Below are 17,117 nucleotides of genomic sequence, written 5' to 3'. Positions count from 1 at the left end.
CAATAAATTGATAGATAACCAATATAGGGCATGACACCGCCCATATGAATTAAATACAAAAACTCGTATGGGATCATCTAATTTAGCGCAGTCAACAATGAAATCCATATGAATATTTGGAAATAATTGGCGGGCTTCCCATATGAAAATCACTAACGTTTGTATATTTGGGAAACTACAGCAGGTAGGAGTCCACAAAATTTATACATGTTACAATATGAACATTTGGTTGAAGAATAAGTGGACTAGCAATATCGGGCCGAATACCGTTTAAAAAGTGTTAAATTGGGTAAATAATTGGACGATATTTTTGAGCATCTCTAATGTACATACAAATATTGCCGACTTGAAAAATGGAAGTGGTTTTTCTAATTATGAAATTATGAACAATCGTGAAGAGTTCTTATACCCATCATCGAAATATTTATCATAGACCCACACATTCTGGGTCCTTATTAAATTCTAAGACGATCTAGCCATGTCTGTACGTCCGTCCGTCCGTCCATCTGTCTGCCTGTTGAAAGCACGATAGAGTCCGAACGGAACGAGCTAGAGGATTGAACATTTTCAAAAATATTCTTTATGGGCAAGACTGTTTGGTATTGAAAATGAGCAATATCAGTTCACGTTTTCGGATAGCCCGAAAACAGCTTTAACGGGCATATCTGTTTTAAAAGTACAAGTATAGCAATGAAATTTGACATAAATAAGTTTCATATGATCAAACATATTCCTGTGAAATGACAATCGGTCCATAATTAACCCTACCCATCATATAAAATCCCCTTCAGAAAATGACTTTAACGCTCATTACTGGCATAAAAATACGAGTATAGCGACGAAATTCTACACAAGTTAGTTTCTTGCTAAAAAAAATATCTCTACCAAATTTTATGTGGATCAGTTCATATTGACCCTACTCCCCATATAAGTCCCCTTTCAGAAAATTGCTTTAACGCTCATTACTGACTTATAAATACGAGCTGAAATCACTTTACCAAATTTCATAGGGATCGGTCCATAATTGACCCTACCTCCCATATAAGGTCCCCTTCTGAAAATGACTTTAACGCTCATTACAGGCTTTAAAGTACGAGTATAATGATTAAATTCGACATAAGTAAATTTCTTGTGAGCCAAAATCTCTTTACTGAATTTTATGGGAATCGGCATATGATTGAGCCTACCCCCCATATAAGGTCCCCTTTAAGGCTCATTACTGACTTAGAAATACGAGTATAGTGATGAAATATGATTGAGCCTACCCCCCATATAAGGTCCCCTTCAGAAAATTATTTTAAGGCTCATTACTGGTTAAGAAATACTAGTACTAAGTTTTATGTGGATCGGTCCATAGTTAACTTGTATTGTTTTATATATATGTACTTATTTTTAGAAACTGCAATTAAATCTAAGAAAAACTTCTATTGTTTTCACAAGTTATTGTTTTTGTTTACTTTCAAATTACAAATTAAACATTCTTTTATAATCTCAATAAAATTAAGTAACTCAACAGTCGCCATATACCGTCTAGAATTTTCCGGCTCACATCTTGTTTGCTTGTATAGTTTGGTCAACAGCAACAAGAATATTTTTTTACTACATCCAAGAAATACTGCCAGCACGAATTTTATTTTTTTTAGATGCGTAACGTCTGCGTCTCTAGTAGTGTTGGCTAAGATTTGTTAAAAAATAAAAAATATATTTACATATAAAATTAAGAAAAAAGAAACAAAATTTGTTTAGAAAAAAAGAAAAATTTTTTTAGAATTTGTATCTCCCCAAAAAAACGCATCCAAACTAAAGAGTTTTTTTGGTCAGCGTGCAGTAGTGTCTTAGTCGCGTGCGTGTTGTGTTAGAAAATTTTTTGATTTAAACGAAACGAAAAAATTTGAATAGAAATAGAAAAAAAATAAAAATTATCATAGAATTGTTTGTGTGTGCTGTGTTAATTATTCTTAGAGAAAATATAAATAAAAATAATAAATTGTTTTTATTTCATTTTTATTTTCAACAATATATTTATGAATTTAGTTAGTATATACAAACTCGTGTGGTGTACTTTTTACGACTTTCTTCCCTTGTGGGGAAATTTAACGAAAAAAATTATATATATATAAGAAAACGATTTTAAGCAAACTTAAATGAATCTAACTTCCCTATGAGTTCATTTTACGATTCTGAGTAAGTTTTTATGTTTTAAATATACAAATATAAAAATTATTTATGGGATAACCAAATAAAAATCCAAATATGTACGTACCATCACTGAATAGAAACAATTATTTTTTTAATTGTAATATCAGATCATTTAGTATAAATACAAATTTCGAAATTATTTTCTTAAAATTGGTTAATGTTTAAATCTTCCCAGTAAAAACTTTCACTACCATGTAAGCGGTTAAAATGCTAAAATTTACTTACACAATAGCATCTTAAGTCATTATTTTAACACGGTGATGTCATTGTAGGCAAGTACTTACCACGATTACAAGTTATTAGAAAAACTAGTCATTGAAATGAAAAAACGCATACAGCTTCTATATCTTCACTTGCAAGGTGACTAATGAATTAGAAAGTAATTATATAACACATTATTAGTAAGACCTTATTAGACTACTTCTATGTAATCCAGGCGATATATATGATATGATATGTAGTAGTCATTGAAAAGTATGTTGTTAGGTAAATAATTACAAATGTAAGCCATTACCTAGTTTTTGCTTGGTTGTATTTAGTTTTGTGAAAACATCTCATCTTAGTTTCATTCTGCATATTTCATTTCTTATTTTATTTAAGTTTAGAGTACATCTTTAGCGTTAGTGCAAGTTTTTGATTTTGTGTGAGAGAGAGAGAGAAAAATATAAAAATATCTTTCCTCATTCTTCTCTCTCTCTCCCTCTCTTTCTCTCATACAAAGTTCTAAAACTTGCGCAAAATTGCCGAGTGTAAATCAGAGCTTACTTCCAGATTCTGCATTTGTAATATTAAGGATGTCTTTATATTAAATATTAATTCAAAATTTTTTACTAAATTATGTATACTTATACCAGTTATGAGTATAAAATATGATTTATCTATATCTATAAAAATTAATATGTGTTTATTTGTTTGTGGATTTGTGGCTTTGTTTGTTTGAAGTCTATAGACTCTTAAACGGCTGAACCTCACAGAGTCTTTGTATATGTCGGGAAGGAACTATAAGCTACTTCTTATTTTGATAATTCAAGTAGGCAAAGTGCCACGCCCACATACATGGTAAGTGTGGATTTGTGGCTTTGTTTGTTTGAAGTCTATAGACTCTTAAATGGCTGGACCTCACAGTGTCTTTGTATATGTCGGGAAGGAACTATAGGCTACTTCTTATTTTGATAATTCAAGTAGGCAAAGTGTCACGCCCACATACACATTAAGTGTTAAGAGTAGTTTATTTTAGAAACTGCTACAGCTAGAGTCCTCAAATTTTGTATGGACAACTTTGACGTCCATATGAACAACTGTGAGCGGAGCATTTCATATATAGAAAATATGGAATTAGTATTTCTGAGAAAATAAATAAGTTTGAGTCCTCAAATTTTGTGAATGCCACTTTAGTAATAATATGAATATTTTAGGAAAAATTGGCGGACTTTCAATAGGGGGCGTGACACCCCCATATGAATTAAGTACAAAAATTCGTATATTTGCGAAACTATTACAGTTAGAACCCTCAAATTTTGCAAGAACAATTTTGACAGCTGTGTAAACATTAGTGCAATAAATTGACGGATTAGCAAAAGGGGGCGTGACACGCCCCATATGAATTAAGTACAAAAATTCGTATATCTGAGGACCTATTACAGTTATTTGCAAGAACAACTTTGACATCCATGTGAGCATTAATGTAATAAATTGGCGGATTTGAAATAGGTAGCGTGACACACTCCCCTATATGAATAGAGTACAACAATTCGTATATCTGGGAAACTATTAGAGCTAGAACAATTTGGTCATACATGTAAACATTAGAGTAATAAATTGGCGGATTAGCAATAGGGGGAGCGTGATACCCCCATATGAATTAAGTACAAAAGTTCGTATATGTGAGAATCTATTGGAGATGGAATACCCAAATTTTGCAAGAACAACTTTGACTTCCATGTGAACCACAATAGGTGGGAGACATCAACTGTAGTACAAGTTGCTTTAGAATCAATATGAACATTTGTTTTAAGAATAAGTCGATTAGAAATAGTGGGCGTGGCTCCTTCCATATGAAATTCGTAAATCTGGGAATATAAGTATAATAGCTAGAAACAATTTTATATGGTAATATCTTTTCCAGAATAGATAATTTTCTGGAAAAGGTTTTATATGAACTGATCCTCATAAAATCATATGGATGGATTTATGTGATAAGTGATTTGTATGGCGGATAGTATCAAATTAAGCACTTACAAAACTTGACATGATCATTAAGGCTTATAATAAACTTAGTTGTGCCAATTATTTTGAGGTACTAGTAAATTTAACATAGTTTTGAATCAAATGCCCTATTCAGAGAGTTCGGTTATATGGGGTCTGGGTGAAATAATGGACCCATATTAATCATTTTCAATAGAGTTAGTCCTTAAAATAAACATTTGTTCTTATAATCAAAATTGCGATCTTCGATAACAACTTTTAAATGAACACACAGACAGAATGACGGACATGGCTTATTCAACTTAGGAAAGGGAAGTTTGAAAATTACTATAAAATTGAAAAAAGGCGAAAGAAAGTTTTGTTCTTCAAAATTTCAAAGGCTTAATCTTCTTCAAAGGCCTATAATTCTGAGGCAAAATTCGGACTCAATCCTTGAGACAAATAGGTATATTCTGGTTTTTGGGTTAACAATTTATAGGTCTAGGTTATATTTTTTCTAAACATTTACCAATGCACGACGAAACATTATATACATATACAGATGGACATTATTCAATTGACTGGTAGTATGACGACCTATGAAAGTATTTCAAGAATTTCATGAAACATCTTTTGTAGTTTTCTAGATATGTTTTTATGGGAGGTTTCATTACCATGTATCTTATTTTATCTCAAGTAAAAAATCTTTAAATTTGAGTTTTGCCAGTCTTGTAGTAATGATAAAATTAACACTAACACTATGGTTTAAAAACTCTCTATATATAGGTATTATATTTATGATATTTATTGTGTATGCTGTGTGACCTAAAGAGGCAGTAACACAGTCAAATTTTTTATTTACGACATTTGTACGAAAATCCAATTCCTATTATTCTGGCCGATAATGTATAAATGTCACATTTAATCGGTAATATTAAGGGACTTGACCTTTTTTTCGAATGTGTATACATATGTTGTTGAAATAGTTTAATACTCCTACATAAGAAAATGTCAAAGGGATTAAAATATATATTTTGTGCATAAAAATATAACAAGACACAAATGAACTCAACAAATTACTTCTCATTCATCTTTCAAATAAATACCTTAAATACTTTTCAGAAGAACAAAGTAATTATTAATGACTACTTAAAAGAACATTTTGAAAACTGTCAACATTTTAAAGATTTTTTTTATTTTTCTAAAAAAAATATAGAAAAAGAAAATCTAAGCAAAACATGATATTTGAATTTAAACTATAAGAAACGTAAATAAATAAATAGTATACAAGTGTTGTATTAAGAAAATAAACAAATAAATGAAAAATCTAAAGAAAATATAAACAAAACAAACAAAATAAAGATACAAAAATTTAAGAAATATATCCATGCTAAATATAAATTAAACTAACAATGTGTAAACTTATTTTTTCTCTTCTTGTTTTCCAATTTTCTTTTTTCTAATACAATTTCTCTTAAATATTTCATTTCATAAATGTTTAATTTTTGTATTATTTTCTCTTAAAATATTATTATTGCTTTTATGTTTGATCTTATTTTTCTTCCAATATTTTCTTTATTTTTCCACTTGTTTTATTATTATTCTCTTTATTTTGTTTCTTTTGTTGTTATTGGTTTTTCTTTATTTTTCATACTATGGGAACTACTTTTAACGCACGGCAATGCTACGAGAACGAAGACGGCATGCGCACTATAAACTAAACACCAGGTAATTTTACATTGTTTGTTTACATTTTCATTTTTCATCATCGTTCAGCGGTGAATGAGTGCATCTGAGGTGTTTATCAGTTCTACTTATATGTTTGTATGTAGGTACATATCTAACTAGTAGATCTGTGTAACAAAAAATAATAAATATGGTAAATTTAGAAAACTCGTGATATATTGATAACATGTGCTAAATGCCGAAAAATACAAAAATATTATTTTATAATTTGGAAATATGCAATAAGGTACTTCACAACAATATGAACAAATTTCGAATTTCCCACTATAGTGAGAGGATATTGGTTACAAAATAACCAATCGGTTTAGAAACATTTTTAGAGTTGATCTATTATTTATCCTAGCCCCCATACAACAGAAACACTCCGACGCTCCGTTGCGTAACTTCCGAGATGCAAGAAAATCACTTCCGTTTACAACCACGCAAATGGGTTGGTCTCTATTGAGTCGGCTTCAGCACTTAGAGACGTTATTCGGTAAACCGAAACACGAATCCATCAAATGAGGCGAAGACTTTGTTCTTAGTCACAGAGAACACACTGTGGTAAATCTGGTACGAACAGAGTTTTTCCTGAATTTAACTAGACAAGAATGAAAAATTCAGTGGTATAACTTGTATAAGATACCTTTCATCCATCATTATTCAACCCAGCACACTTCTCATTCATCCGATACACTCATAGAGAACAACATCAGACACACTCACTCCGTATACCCCTACTTTCATGCTGTATCAACTCATTTCCAACGCTTAGCCCCACAGTCACTCCGTGGGGTATCTGTTTACTTCGGCAACAGCACCGAACTTATCCCGAATTATAGATTTTACCATGCATCAGTCCTTTAACCGACAATTTCTCTTTCCGCGTATTTGATTTTAGACCACAACTACTACGTGGACCCCAAAGGAACCTTAACCAACTGACTAGCCAGGACAAAGTCCTGCAAGCAACTGGCCAAACGTGGTACCAGATTATGTGGAGCTCTGGTTCAACTCCATGTCAAATCATTTGAAGGAAAGGTCGAGGATACAATTGATTATCACCAGTTTGTAGTCCCGGTAGACTAGAGGTACTGGTAGCACCTCTATACCCCGGGATTGCAATACACCAAGATTGGGTCCATAATATAATTTTTGGACCCCTTGAATTATATATATTCTGGATCCTTAAAGAGAGCAAAGTCGACTAAGCTATGTCCATCTGTCTATCTGTTGCAATCAATTTTCTGAAGCTTTGGGATCCAAGTCTTCAATAGTTCTGTTAGACATGCTTTTCAGAACTTTCCTATTTAAAATCACAAACATCAGTTCATAAATAACATAGATATGAGCAAAAATTCGAGGCAACCTCCTTTTGTGGGAAGGGTTTTTGGTTTTATTTGTGAAATAATGCACCGGTTTCAATAATTTTCCACAGCCTTCGTCATTGGATCCTGGGAAGAGTGTGTGCTAATTTTTAACAAATTATCTTGAAAATTGCGATTTGTAGCGTGCACACAAGGTTTACAAGGACACAAAAAAGGACATAGCTTTATCGAATCAGGATTTATGTTATTACATAAAAGTCTTTTGTACTGAATTTCATCATCAGACTAGTGTTTATTTGTGAATAGTGGACATTCAAGTCATTTTCTGAAAGGGACTTTGCATGGGGGTTAGAGTTAAATGACGGCCGATAATTACGAAAATCGACAGTGTCATTTATATTTATATCAAACTTAGTCGTGCCGATTTTTAGAAAGATAGTAGTATATTTGACGTAGTTATGATCTAATAGGCCCAAATTGGAAGGTCTGATTGTATTGGGGCTAGGGAAAAAATTGGGCCGATCCTTATAAAATTAATTATCGAGATTTATGTTTATATGAAACTTATTTGTTACAAATCTTATCGTGATAATAGTGTTTATAAGTGAATTGTGAACATTTAACTCATTTTCTGAATAGGACTTTGTATGGGGGCTTCGGTCAAATGAAGACCGATAATTACGAAAATCCTTAGTATCATTTGGACTTATGTACAACTAAGTTGTACCATTTTTTATTGAAATACTAGAACATTTAACATAATTATGAGCTCAAAAGCCCTGTTCGGGGGTCCGGTTGTATGGAGACTAGGTGAAAATATGGACCGATTTTAACCATTTTCAATAGCATTTGTCCTTGGACCAAATGAGGCGTACGTGTCAAATTTCATCAAATTATCAAAAAAAAAAAACTGTAGCGTGCGCACAAGGTTTACATGGACAGACGGAAACAGCTTAATAGACTCAGGAAGTGATTCTGATCTGATTGGTACAGTTGGATGTAGAATTAATATTCTTGGGTGTTACAAACATCACCACAAACGCATTCCCTCCTAAAATACTAGTATCTTTAGCTTTAATTATGTTGCCAATTTTCGAAATAATTGTGCCACACTTGACACTAGCACCCATACAATTAGTTTATGGGCATTAAATTGATGAAATATATCGGAGGAATTGACAACCCTAGTATAAAAGATTCCCCAAAGTTGAAAGAAATTAAGAAATTTTAACTTTAATCCAAAGACGTACAAAAATTATGTTTTATATTAGCAATTTGTAAAATTTATTTTTAAATATTTAAAAACAAAATTAAATTATTTGATTTTTTGCTTTAATAGAATGTTTGACATTTGATTGTGAATACCCTGAATAATTTTAGTACATATGTATATAAATAAGTACGCGCTGTATATCTGTTTAGAATATAAAACTCAAATACTGTAGTATACTTGTAGGCTTTTCAAAAATTAGCATTATTAGATATGACATTCATATAAAAAGCTTTTATGTATGTACATATGTCTTTAGAGTAAATATATATATATTTTTTTTTGTTAGCAAAATTTTAGTACTAAAATACCTCACTAATTAAAATATAGGTAAATATGTCACAAATACATAACAAAATGATATTAAAGTTATCCAATAAATTGCTTTAAAGGTAAAATTTATGTATAAGTTTGAACACTATTTATTATAACTAAGCATTTAAGAAAATATTTTTTCTTATTTATTTTCAATATTTTAATAATTTTAACATTTTAATGCCTTCCACTATAGTAAAAGCTTAATACCGACATGGTGGCGTATGAACAATATATAATATTAACGATTATTGTGAATAAATCATACGCATCTGTAATCTATGTAAAAACCCTTTTGTTCAATGTTACTGCAATCTACTTTAATATTTGTAAATAATAAGCAGACATAGATGTTAATGCTTTTTCAGACTGTTTCCTCCATGCGAAAGCTTTTTAATGATCATAACAAATTTAGTCAAATTCAAAATTAGAGTAAAAGCTCTGTGCAAAAGATGCCACATGAAAAAAATGGAAATTTAAAGCAAACAGATAACATAGAAATGTACTATTTAGAAAAAAAAAACAAATTACAAATAAATTATTTATTTTCTAATTACACAGGCCACGATGAACAAACTATTCAAAATAATTTTCACTAATCCCAGTGTTATTTGGTGTGTGTGATTCCGAATATGGAAATAACAAGTAAGAGTGCTATATTCGGCTATGCCGAATCTTATATACCCACCATCAAATCACTGTCATATAAAAAACTTTGATATTTTGATTATTTTATTATTACATACCGATATTAATGAGAATAGGGTTATCTATATATAAAAGAGATCCACAAAGGAGGGATTTTTAAAAATTTGTACATTTACGGGTAAAAAAGGGAAAAACGGGTAAAACAGATTTTCTTAATTATCTTACACAAGATAAATTTTAAATGCACCTGTATCTACTCTTAAAATGAGCAGATGGGTGTCTGGTACTTTTTTGAAATTCGTACTTTTATGGGGTAAAAATGTGTAACAATTGTAATTTTGGTACCTTTTTTGGCCCTTTATAACTTTTGAACTAATTAACATAATAAAATTTTTATAAATATTTTGGATACATCTCCCAAAATTATGAGTTTCGTACTTTTTTAATATTCAGTCCTTTTTGGGTGTTAAAGGGAGAAAAATGTATTTATGGTACTTTGTTTTAGCCAATTAAAAAAACTTTTTCGGTTTATTGAATTATTCCTTTTAAATTACGGACTAACTCTGTAATATTTATTGTAATAAAATGTTTGCTATTTCACTGGGGAAAAAAGTACCAAAAAGGGAAAAGCTGGAAATTTAATTTTATTCAAACTAATTGAGCCAATTTTTATAAAATTTTAAAAAGTAGTTTATTTACTCATACAAAATAAGCTGTTGGTATTTTTTAATTCGAGTACTAAGAAATATATAGGACCAAATTCGAGTAAATTGTTTGGTACTTTTTGAAAGCACTATTTTCTGGAACAAATGAAAGCAGATTTGAATCATTTGAGTTTTATCTGTGATATATAGTTTTACATAAGTACGGAACATTTTGTAAACTTAATTCTCAAAAAAGTATATTTCTAAGCGAAAAGGGAAAAAATTGTACTATTTTCATTAGTACTTTCCACTAAGGTAGAATTCAGTTCCTTATTTATTTAAAATTTCATAGATTTACTTGTATTTTTTAAGCTAGTAATGAGCATTAACGTCATTTTCTTAAAGGGACCTTATACGGGGTTAAAATATGGTAGAGAGATTTTAGCTCAAAATTAGTCTATGTCGAATTGCATTGCGGTATTTGTATTTTTCGCGTTGTAGTCATTTCTGTGGGGGAATTTATATGAGGTTATTATAGACTGATCCTCATAAAAATTGAAAGAGAGATTTCGGTTCCTATGGAACTTATTAGTGTCGAATTTCATCACTGTACTCGTATTTTGAAGCCAGCAATGAGAGTTAAAATAATTATCTGATGGCGACCTTAAATAGGTTTAGGGTCAATTATGAACTGATCCCCAGAAAATTTTGTAGAGTGATGTTAGCTCATACAAAACTAGTTTATGTCAAATGTTATAGATCTACTAGCATTTTTAAGCCAGTACTGAGTTTTAAAGTCATTTTCTGAAGGGGCCTCATATGGGGGTAGGGTCAATTATAGACCGATCGTAGTAAAATTTTGTCGAATGATCTTGGTTCATACAAGTCATGTTTATATATATAATCGCTTTACTCGTTTTTTACGCCAGAAATGATCGTTAAAGTAATTTTCTGATGGGGTCTTTATATGCGGGGTAGGGTCAATTAAGGTCCGATCCACATAAAATTTGGTTAAGAAATTTTGGCGCTCTAAGAACTTACTTGAGTCGAATTTCATTTGCAATAGTAGTATATTTAAGCCAGTAATGGGCCTTAAACTAATTTTCCGATGGGGACCTTATTTGGGGGTAGGGCCAATTAAGGCCTGATCCACTTATAATTTGCATCAAATAAAACTTGCTTCTATTAAATTTCATCGCTGTACTCGTATTTCTAAGCCAGTAACGAGCGTTAAAGTAATTTTACGGAGGGGACCTTTTATGGGGGAAAAGTCAATTATGGACCGATCCACATAAAATTTGGTGGAAAGGTTTTGACTCATAAGATACTTGCTTATGTCAAATTGCATCGCTATACTCGTTTTTTTACGCCAGAAATGAGCGTTAAAGTCATTTCTGAAGGGGGTCTTATATGTGGGGTAGGGTCAATTATGAACTGATCCACATAAAATTTGGTGTTAAGATGTTGGCTCGTATTTTTACGCCAATAATGAGCGTTAAAGTCATTTTCTGAAGGAGACCTTATATGTGGGGTAGGATCAACTTTTTACACAATACTCCGGGAGTACATTTGTATTGGGGCTATGTGAAAACGTTGACCAATTTTGCCCATTTTCAATACCAAACATTTCTGATTAATTATAAATATTTTGGGAAAATTTAATTTCAATATATTTTTTTTGTGATTATATAGTGGGTTTATACGATTCGATATAGCTGAATAAAATAATTTTATTTGTTTCATATTGCAAAGAATTATTGAAAAAAATTTAAAATCTTTAAATATGTATGTCTTAAATATTTTCTCTTAATCTTAAGCAAACAAATAAATTGCGTACTATTAACGGAAAAACCGCATGACACAATTTTCAATTTTTCAATATATTCAAGATAAAGTAATCCAAAGTGACACTTCAAATGGTTCGTCACTAATACAGATAATTTTGCAAAATTAAAGAAAACAATAAATTAAAAATACAATTAAATATTTCATATCAACAAATTTAAAAATGTTTATAGTAAGTGGTCAGTCGAAATCTCATAAAGATACATTGTGTCTTTAACCTTAAACAAACAATAAAAATATACATGTATAATAAATACATATGTAGATACAAAGAAGAGAAAAACCAAAAAATCAAACAAATAAAAATATACATTTTTATAAATAAGCAAATAATAAACAGATGTCTACGTCATGTACACCGAACATATTCAAATAAATCTTAATTAATTGATCACACACTCGTAAAACAAACATATTTTTTTTCTCAAAAGTTTCCAAATTACAATATTTTGAGTATTAATGTAAATTTAAATAAATATTTGATTTTTACTTTGGTATTTTTATGAGACATGTTATTGACACGTAGTAAAATAAAAATGATTGCTTTGAAAATTGTTACTTGTTGATGATGATGTTGTTCTGTTTCTATTTGTTTAAAAACCCAGTGATTTTATTTTACTTACATACATATGTATATCATTGAAAGATTATAACGTATAATCCATTAGTATGCAGTTGTAAAATGAACAAGTTAGAGTGTTATATTCGTCTACGTAGAAACTTCAATACCCTACATGCTACATTTTATCAAAAATTATTTAAATATTCAATTTTTAGATATTTTATAAATTGCACTATGATTTAGAAATCATTTAGTAATTTCTTTAGAAATAAATACATACTAATTTTGGCAGATCCAGAATAATTTATGAATCTTATAATTATAAACTACACCACTAGTGGGGAGGGTATTATGCTTTTGTGCTGATGTTTGTAAAACACAAAAATATTGGTATACCTTAAGTATACCAATCGGCTCAGAATCACTCCTGAGTCGATTAAGTTTTATATAAGTTTAAATAATTCTATCGACTTTTGTAAAAAGTCCCCCTTAGAAAATGACTTGAATGTCCACAATTCACTTATAAACACTGGTATCTTCCCAAAAATTGTCACTACAATATTTGATATATTCCTAAATAACACTGTAAATTTTAGTAACGATCGGGCCTCATTTGACCCTAGCTCCCATAGAAAGTCTTCTTCAGAAAATTATTTTATAGTCCACAGTTCACTTATAAACTCTAGTATCACTATGAAATTTGGCACAAATAAGTTTTATATAAACATAAATCCCGACATTAAGCACTCAGACATGTCCGTAGTATCACAATGAAATCTGGCAGAAATTAGTTTTATATAAACATAGTTCACAACAATAACCGGACCTTCCGACTTGGCCTTTTATCTCTTAACTACGTCTCATATACTACTATCTATCAAAACACTCAAAAGTATTTGTCCTTAAGTATATCAGTCGATTCAGAATCACTTTCTGATTCGATTAAGCTATGTCTGTCTTTATGACCGTGCACGCTACAGCTCGCAATTTTCAATATAATTTGTTAAAATTTGTCACACATTCTTCTTTGGATCCAACGACGAAATTATTGAAATTGGGTCTTTTATTTCTCCTAGTCAGCATACAACCGTACATGAACAGACATTATTTGGAATCTATGTTAGATTCAACATAAATGCTTTATTATTTATAATGAATCACATTCAATACTCGCAATTGGTGTAGGGTATCATAAGGTCAGGCACACCCGACCACAGTTTCTTACTTGTTTTTATTTGACGGAGCTCGGTTCATAATTAATCCAAACGAATATTTCGAAGATCACCTCTTGATCAAAACACATAATTTTCGTTAACTAGACGTTAAAGGTTAATATGTTTGAAATTATATTTATTAGTTAGATCGATTCATAATAACGCTTCAATTTTAAGGAATGATATAAGAAACAATTTACTGCAATTTTTTTATTCAAAACTTTAGTTTTGAAATATGACAGTCTATTCATAAATGAACAATATGTATACATTTTTAATTCATTGCTAATTGTTTAAATTGCCGGATATTATTTGGTTGGTCGGCAATTAAAAATGAAATATATGTATACATAGTATGTTTAAGAATCACTGACCTTTCCTGTATGAAAATACATTTTTCATAAATTTTATGGAAATGATTTTTGAATTTTCATTTTGAAAAATCAACAAACAATGTACTCTAATAAATGAAAATCATTTTGAATTTCGACAACTGAGTAATTTTACTTTTTTTTTTTTGAAAAATTTGTATTGTGAGAAAATATATATAAATTTTTTGCCATGCTCCCCAACGACGAGTCCATTTGCAAATGATGATTTGTTGTTTTCAACGTGAATTTTTCTTTCTTCAATCGCAAAAAAAACAACAGTTTTCAAAAAACATTCTCCGTCAGGCCTTTTAATTTTGTATACTGTGTGTTTTTATTGGGTTGATGCCTTATGGCACATTGTTTTATTCTATTTCGTTTAATAATATTAGAACAAAAAACATTTCATAGATTTCCACTATAATAGAGATTTTCTTTCATGATAAATTTTCGTTTAGTAGTTGGTCTCACATTGATGCCTCGAGTATTAAATGTTGTAGTACAAAACTGACTGGCAATGAAATTCGCAGCCACCAACGCTTTAAACAAATAGAATAGACAAAAAAATAAGCAGAAAAAACCGAAAAATATTAACGATTTTACAGACAAGATGATTACGTCGGTCGGTTTGTTGGTCAGTTGAATTTTAGTCCGTCATTCGTTTAGTCTAAGAAGAGTATGAGTGTATTAAAAAGTACTTCAAGTTCGGCAAAACTTTCAAAGAACAAAGAAAAAAATAAATTTTACTTTCTTATATCCGTAAAATACTAAATGTCAATTATTGTTTGTATTTAAACAACAGCAATAAAAACGCGTAAATAAAATAAAAGCAAATTTGTAAATACAAAAATCGTTATAAATGAAAAAGTGGCAAAAGTGTGAGATGTTTAAAGAAAACGGAAATAAATAAAAAAAATACAAATTTTAAATTTTCTTATACAAAGCTAATTCAAATTAAGTTTAAAAGTCCCTAAGATATACAAAAAAAAAAAAAATTAACCAATTAAAAAACATGCCATTGATAAAAATTTTATTTGATGTCACTTTTAAATGCTTTATATTTTCAAAAGCATTAAACTAAAGGCATTTATAAATAAAAAATATATATATATATATTTAAACTTAAATGAAAAGCTCGAAAATTGTACGTCAGCATTATGGAAATACCGAACGTGGTAAAAATGGCAAACGATCCGAAAAATCAGCAAAGTATGTTGTTTTTATATTAAAAAATATTTTTAAATTATATCGAATTTTTTATCGAACAGAATTACAAGAGTTTTTATACCCTCCACCACCATCAGAAGAATATTCATCTGAGACCCAACAAAGTATATATACTCTGAGTCCTTATCAAATTCTGAGTCAATTTAGCTATGTCCGTCTATCCGTCTGTATGTGTAAAATACGCTCACGATAAAACGAAGCAATAGAATTTTACCAAATTCACCCAAAATTTTCTTTATTTTCCTAAGTTGTTTGGTATTGAAAATGAGCAAAATCAGTTTACGCCGGGAAAAGTTATGAATCAAAATTTAAAACAACCTCCAAAAAATAGGCATTTTTTACACATTCTGATGTAATTTTCTCGAAAACTATGCAAGATAATTCCATGAAAATTACCACACGTTCGTTTCTACACAAGTGCCTGCTGAAAATTGGCGGAATCGGTACATATTCCCGGAAAATGGGTTTTTTGTTAATAACTTCCGTCACAATGTCGATATCTTCACAAAATTTTACAAATTAAAATCTTATGTCAATAGAATTCATTCAGAGAAAAAATCTTCTGGATCGGTCCATAATTGGACATAGCTCCCATACAAGGTCCCCTCCCGAAAATCATTTAAACGCACATAACTCATTACTGAATTAAGATATCCATATAAAATTTGGTACAAGTATTGCTCGTATGCACAAAAATATTACTGTGAAATTTTTTTCCGATCGGCTCATAATTGGTCATAGCTCCCATACAAGGTCCCCTCCCGAAAATCACTTAAAACCAGATAACTCATTAGTAAATGAAGATATTCATTTAAAATTTTAGTACAAGTACTGCCCTTATATATGCAGAAATATTACAATTAAAGCTTTTTGGATCGGATTGGTCATAGCTCCCATACAAGGTGCCCTCCCGAAAATCACTTAAACGCACATAACTCATTACTGAATTAAGATATATATTTCAAGTTTTTTTTCACGATCGGTTCATAACATGGATACGGTCGGTCCCATGCAAGCCTCCCTTAAGAAAAACACATAAACACACATTACTTATTACTAAATTACGATATAGATACAAAATTTGACAGAAATATAGCTTTCATGTACAGAAATTTTGCTATAATTGGTCATATCTCCCATACTAGGTCCTGCCCCTAAAAGCGCTTTAACCGTGTATTTAACTAGTTGCATTTTCAATTTGTGTAGAACAAAATTATATGTATAAATTTTGAAAATCCTTAAATCTTTCACACACATGCGTACATGCAAATTACTAAATATCGCTTAACGCTATAAAAATATAAAGAAACTGGCGTTTGTAATGTCCAATAAATCTTGGAATTGTAATAGATTTAAGCTGTTCAAATCTTGGGATTTTTTTCTATTTAAGACATGAGAAAACTTATTTCTACAAATATTTCATCAATTAGAAAAGTATTAATATAAAAGTAGCTGGTTGAGGGTATTTAAGATTCGGCTCAGCCGAATATAGCACTCTAACTTGTTTATACTCTAATAATCGTTTAAAGTTTTTATACTAGACATGTTTTAAAGAATTTTTTGATATTTTAAAAAAGTAGAAAAATAC

At 30.2% G+C, this 17,117-nt stretch overlaps 1 protein-coding gene across 6 annotated transcripts in view; it reads left to right on the top strand.

Annotated features, from left to right (window-relative positions):
• The window catches only part of LOC119601490 (mucin-5AC), a 59,647-nt gene that overhangs the window by 23,035 nt on the left and 19,495 nt on the right, over nt 1-17,117 (top strand). For 2 of the 6 annotated variants that reach the window (XM_037952443.1, XM_037952447.1), the window contains one exon: nt 6,075-6,111. In XM_037952443.1, coding sequence (XP_037808371.1) covers nt 6,075-6,111 — 37 coding nt within the window. Of the gene's footprint in view, nt 1-1,802; nt 2,185-6,042; nt 6,112-14,767; nt 15,512-17,117 lie in introns of those variants that run through there. The other 4 variants (XM_037952445.1, XM_037952448.1, XM_037952446.1 and 1 more) reach the window with 4 other exon arrangements.

The sequence above is a fragment of the Lucilia sericata genome, unplaced genomic scaffold (genome assembly GCF_015586225.1).
Source record: "Lucilia sericata isolate MDLA Ls3-8-SP2 unplaced genomic scaffold, ASM1558622v1 Contig000169F_arrow, whole genome shotgun sequence".
Lineage (NCBI taxonomy): Eukaryota > Metazoa > Arthropoda > Insecta > Diptera > Calliphoridae > Lucilia > Lucilia sericata.
The sequence above is the reverse complement of the archived record's forward strand: the minus strand, read 5'-3'. Positions and strand labels throughout refer to the sequence as shown.